Genomic DNA, 5,760 nt, shown 5'->3' with positions numbered 1-5,760 from the left:
TCGACAGCAAGTTTGAGCTTCGCCACACCCAACTGGATCTGCGTGGGTCGTAGAACGGAGCCAGACCCCCCGAAACGCAGCCTCTGCGTGCTTTCAACTGATTCTAGGTCACGTTTAGACGCCTGGCAGCTTAGGTGCGGTGGTGGCAGGCCCAGTAGTAACGCGGCCTCGACACACTTGGGTCGGGTCGCGAAGTGGCGCCGTGGCCGTGAGGCGTAGCTGCAGCGAGAGCACCGACGGAGCCTGACTGTCTTGGAACATGCTCTCAACCCTCGGTCGCAGGATAAAAGTGCGTTTAACAACAGCTGGACGGGGTGGACATGGGGACGTGCCTGAGCGCGCCGCTGCCAGCGGAAGGCGCCGCAGACTGCCGGGCTTACATAAGCGAGCGCGCGCCGCCCTCAGCCACGTGCGGCGCCGGCGACGCGGCGCCCCGCTGCCCCGACCCGCTGGCGCATCCGCAGCAGCCGCCGGGCGCCCCGCAGCGCCGGTCACTGCAGCAGGACGCACCACTGGGGGCGCTGCTGCAGGTTCAGGGCCTGCAGAATGCGCTCGCGTCTGTCAGCGAGGCGCCCGGCCTGGGGCTAGCAGAGGCCGCAGAGCTGCTGCTCGCTGAGCTGAACGTGCAGCTTGTCGCAATATACGCGTTCTGCCCGCCCTCAAACCGCGAGCCCGAGGCCGCCGTGCTGCTGGCGGCCTGCGGGGCGGGCGCCGACGCGCTGGAGCGGCGGCCTGTAGTGACAGACCCCTGGTGGAGCTGCCTGCAGCTCAAGGCGCGGCGCGAGGACAGCCTTTACGGCTGCACCCAATCTAGTGCAGCGGTGAGCCCTCAGCAGCGCGGCCGCATGTGTTCATAGGGTTCAGGTTTGGCTCCAATGCTGGAGTTGGGGCCTGATGCTCCATCCACCCATCGGGGGGCCTGTATCGGTGCCGCAAGCAGCCTGCCGCTGATTATGTTCATCCTCTTCCCGCGGGCCTGCCTCTCACGCATTCGTTCCTTTACCCGCCTGACCCCATCGCACGCGGGGATGACTACCTCCGGCAGCTTCCGCCCGACTGGCAGACGCTTGCAAAGCAGGCGGGCATGAGGGCCTTCCGCGCGGTGCCGATCGGCCCCGCCGCGGAGCCGTGCGGCGTGCTGATGCTGGCCTCAGAGGAGCGCGACTCCCTCCAGGGATCCTGGTGGGTGGCGCGTGTTGGCGGCAACCTCCGACACGACCGATGCCGAGGGTGGGGATGACGTGTCGGCGGCACCTGCCGTCCCTGTTTTCTGCGTGGCTTTGTCTGCTGCACGGTGTGCACGGTGGCAAAGCAGAGGCCAGTAAAACACGAGTGCGCTCACGTGCTCGCCCAGGTGGCGTGTGTGGCCGGGGGTGGCGGCGGTGGCGCTGGTGCACCACGTGCGCCACTGGCAGTCGGCGGCTACGTGCCGGCTGCTGCGCCGCGCCTCGCTGGCGGGCGACAGGACCACCTTTATCAGCCTGCTGCTGCAGGTGCGGGGCAGCTGCGCATGCGACAGACTCAGCGACGGAGGGCGTGCGCACACAGTCACTAGGAGATCTGACGAGCTCGTCTCCGAGTGTCACCCAACCCTGCACGCAACTTGCAAGGCAAAGCGCAGCTGCAAAAGTAGCTCCTATGTCCTGCCATGGGGCAACTCGCTTGCAGCCCCGCCATCCACGATGCTGTTGCATCAATGTTTCCACGTTCTTACGCCGCACGTCCCTCCACCCTCCACTTTGGCATCCAAACCGCCCTCAGGGTGTGCGCACCTTCATGGACAGGGCCGTCAACTCGCACACCGGCGTGCGGCTGGCTGTGCTGGACGGGCAGCGGTCCAAGGCGCTGGTCTTCGAGCTGTCCGAGGCAATAGCCTGCGGCCCCTCCAACCTAGGACCGCACGACGACAGCCTTGGCCTGAGTGGCAGCGGCCGCGGCGCAGAGGCGAGCCTGGTCGCATCTGAGATGGCCCTTGACAATACCCTGCTCGCCAGCGCCATGGCCATGGGCAAGGCGCGCTTCGTGCGCGACTGCACGGGCTACATGCAGAGCAGCGCCAGCCCCGCGCGCGACATCTTCACGCAGCCGGCGCAGCTGGTGTCGTCGCTGGTGGTGGTGCCGTTCGTGCACGACGGCGCGCAGCCGCTGGCGGCGCTGTACCTCACACTGGAGACGCCCAACGACTTCTCATCCGTGCAGGGACCCCTGCTGGTGCGCGTATGCTGAGTGACGGACGCTGTGGGTTTGGTGCAGTGCCAGGCCGCCAGGCCGCCTGCTTCCGCAACCGCTGCCACCGCGGCTGCCCTGCCAGTGCCGCTGGTGTGGCTGCTGCTGCTGCGGCTGCTGCTGCTGCTGCTGCTGCTGCTGCTTCCATTGCTGTGACAAAGCCAAGCCAATTGTCCCCTGAGCCCTTGCCTCTCACTCTGACGCTCCACCCTCAAAATCTGCTCCTCCCACTGCAAACCCCTCCGAACCCCAGGGCCTGACAAACAGCATCCTGCCGCTGCTGCACACCCAGCTGGACGGGCACATCGACGACATCTGGCGCGACGCACACGCGGTCCGCTCCCGCTCTACGCGCCTCCGCAACGCCTCCCGCCGCGCGCTCGCCCGCGACGGCGAGGCCGGGGCCGTCGTGGGCGCCAGCGTGGGCGCGGGTGCCGTGTCCTTGCGCAAGGGGCTTCTTCAGGCGGCCAGCGGGGGCGCGGCTGCAAGCGAGGGCCACTGGTCCGAGAGCGCTGCCGCCGGTAGCTACGAGCCCGCCGGCAGCTCTTGCAGCGGCGACGAAAACGATGATCCGGAGTCTGACGCGGGCAGCCCGCCGACGAGCCAACTGGCGACATACAACAGCAAGCGGCTGTGCACTGAAGCAATGGTCAAGGTGAGAGCGCTCGTTTACATCTGGACTCACAACCAGCAGGGCTGCGTTGGACCTCGCACCTCGATTTGCAAGGGGTGTAAAAGAAGCTTGTGAGCGAGCCCTGAAGCTCTGGCCGCGTTCCTGGCGCACCTGGCGCAGGGCGGCGCGACGCAACCGTACCGGTCACCTCCCTTTCCAGCCTGCCGCGTTGTTCACCCTTCCCCCACAATGTACACCTGCTCCGCGACATTTCACCTGCGCAGGCACTGGAGCAGGAGCTCCTCAAGTGCAAGCGCCTAGGCGTCGACCGGACGGCCTCCTCCAACTCCGGCGGCGGCCGCCCCGCCTCCGACAGCGGGGCCAGCTGCGGCCAGCCGGCGGGGCGCGCCGCGCCCGCGCCGCCCTGCGCCGACCTGGTGCTGCACGAGGTCATTGGGGCGGGCGGTTTCGGGGTGGTGTGGCGGGGCACCTGGAAGAACGTCACGGCGGCGGTCAAGGTGAGTAATGAGAAAATCCTGGGTCATCCCAGACACTTAAGGTTGACTTCCCGTGCGGGGGTTCAGCCGTCATCACGCTTATGAAGCGTTGCTGCCACCAACAGTGGGTCGCGACCCTCCATCTCAAATGTGGTCATGCAACTGATCTTGATGAGCCGCCGCCTCGCAGGTGATGTACCGCCGCAGCACCGAGCACGAGGCCATGAAGGATGCGGTGGAGATGGCGGTGCTGTCGGCGGCGACGCACCCCAACATTGTGCAGGTCTTCCGCTGCCTCACAGACATGGTAGAGGTCACGGGCGTGCCCGGTGAGCCCTCCTTTACCTTGTTTCTTGCATATCGCATATCCTGATTCTGCGGCTGCAGAGCGGCCTTGCCCTGAGCTTCCTAGCCTGAATGATGCCCCTCCAGGCAGCCCCACGCCGCTTCTGGCCTTTGAACCCCTCGAATCACAGTCTTTGCGTCTTCCCACGTGCTCTCTCAACCCACGTGCCTCGCCGGCGAATTCCATCAACTGCAGCGGCCAAGAGCTACGGTGACCTGCCTGCGGCCAACGCTGCGCGTGCCAAGATGGCACAGTCAGTGACCACTCTGCTGCCGCGCATCAAAGGGCACAACTTCCGGCCCCTGCAGCCGTTTGAGGATCCCGAGGAAGTTGAAACCTGCAACATCATTGTCATGGAGGTGAGTAACATGCATCCATGTTTGCATATTGTGTGTGAGCAAGTCTGTGTATATTTTGGTTGAGTGGGGGGCGCAGGGCAGCAACATGCATACACAAGCGGTATGTACGTGCTTGCGGGTGTGTGCAAGCTCCCGACGGCATGCACCCATACCCGACAAGAACACGAGACATGACTGGGGGTTCAAACACACCCCAAACAATCACCCTCAGTACTGCGACAAGGGGTCGCTCCGCGAGAACCTCCGAATGGGGGTTTTCCACCGCAGCCTCGGCGGCGGCGGCAGCTGCGGCGGCAAGGCGTCGCTGGCGGTGGACCTGCCCGCGCTGCTGTCTGTGGCGCTGTCTGTGGCCGAGGCGGTGGCGTACCTCCACAGCATCCGCCTCTGTCACTGCGACGTCAAGGTGCGAGGGATTTTGGGGTGTGCACAACACGAGGTTCAAATTGAAGCAATTCAATTGATCCCGCAGTCAGCTCGCGTCCCCTTGGGCAGCATGATGCCTGCGCCGCTGCTGCATGCGAATGGGCGCTGATGCCAGCGGCAAGCAAGGTCCGCTGCTACGTCCGCACGGGGGTGCGGATTTGCCGGCAGCAAGCCCAAAAGCCTGTCTTCCCAGGCAAGCTGTACTGGCTGCCCCCGTCCCACCGCCTTGCCCTTGTTTCCCTGCACCCCCCTCACAACCGTCCATCGATCCGCCAACCCAGTTGCGCTGCATTCACGTGCCCCCAAATTGCCTTCCTTGCATTTCAACGCAGCTGGACAACGTCCTGCTCAAGAGCTCCCCTGCCCAGCCCCGTGGCTACCTCATCAAGGTAAGGGCGATCGGTAAGATGGAACACAGCCAGGGTTGACCATTGACTGGGGTGACAATACATGCAAAGCACACCACAAGAGCGCCCTTTCAAACCACGTAGTCGCGGCACCAACAAACGCATCATGAAAAACCTCATGCACATCACGCGACCGGTTTAAACCTGTCTTGGATCATATTCAGCTGCCCAACAGCTTCCGCGCACCCACCCTGCCATGCGGTTGCTCAACCATCGCAGCTGGCGGACTTTGGCCTGGTCAAGGTGCTGGGGGCGGCAGATGCGGTGGTCAACGTCTGCGGCGCCGGCACCGTGTCCCACCTCGCCCCCGAGCTGTTCGTCCCCGGCTCCCGCATCACCACCGCGGCGGACGTCTTCTCGTTTGGTGTCCTGCTCTTTGAACTCTACATGGGCGGCGCCCACGCGTACGCGGGTGAGCGGATGCGGCAGCAGCTGCCAGGTAGCTTCTTTCGCATGACTGCCGAGGGCATGCTGGCAAGGCTCCATATTAACTCGCCTCTGCGCCCGTCCTCGATCAGTCACTTGAAAGAGATGCCCGCCCCGGCCGTCCTGGTCTTGAGAACGCCGTTGTACGCATACCGACACTCGCACTGCCGCGCCCCGCCGCCGACCGCGCCGCCCCCGCCCGCTTCCAGGGCTCCGGAAGAGCGCGATCATCGAGCGCGTCAGCCAGGCTGGCATGCGGCCGCGCTTCCCGCCGTCGGCGCCCGCTGCGTACGTGCAGCTCGCGCATGCGTGCTGGGCGGAGGCCCCGGAGCAGAGGCCGCACTTTGACGTCATCATATCGAGCCTGCAGTCGATGCTCGAGCGCGTGACGCGGCCGCGGGGCGCGGCGGCCGGGCGCGAGGACGACACCGCGATGGCGATGGCGCCCCGCCCCCGCGCATAA

General features: G+C 65.5%; 1 protein-coding gene across 1 annotated transcript; it reads left to right on the top strand.

The window, feature by feature from the left end:
- Positions 1-259: 259 nt before the first annotated feature.
- Positions 260-5,760, top strand: MNEG_4358 (Macrophage colony-stimulating factor 1 receptor; the record flags this gene model as incomplete). Its single annotated transcript, XM_014047162.1, has 13 exons — positions 260-289; positions 465-821; positions 1,046-1,182; positions 1,355-1,493; positions 1,762-2,211; positions 2,480-2,881; positions 3,124-3,357; positions 3,527-3,665; positions 3,878-4,041; positions 4,253-4,444; positions 4,797-4,853; positions 5,091-5,283; positions 5,507-5,760. 13 exons carry the CDS (start codon positions 260-262, stop codon positions 5,758-5,760), a joined length of 2,748 nt encoding a protein of 915 aa, XP_013902616.1.

The sequence above is a fragment of the Monoraphidium neglectum genome, assembly GCF_000611645.1.
Source record: "Monoraphidium neglectum strain SAG 48.87 unplaced genomic scaffold scaffold00601, whole genome shotgun sequence".
NCBI classification, from domain to species: domain Eukaryota; kingdom Viridiplantae; phylum Chlorophyta; class Chlorophyceae; order Sphaeropleales; family Selenastraceae; genus Monoraphidium; species Monoraphidium neglectum.
This window is presented reverse-complemented; position numbering and strand designations above follow the sequence as displayed.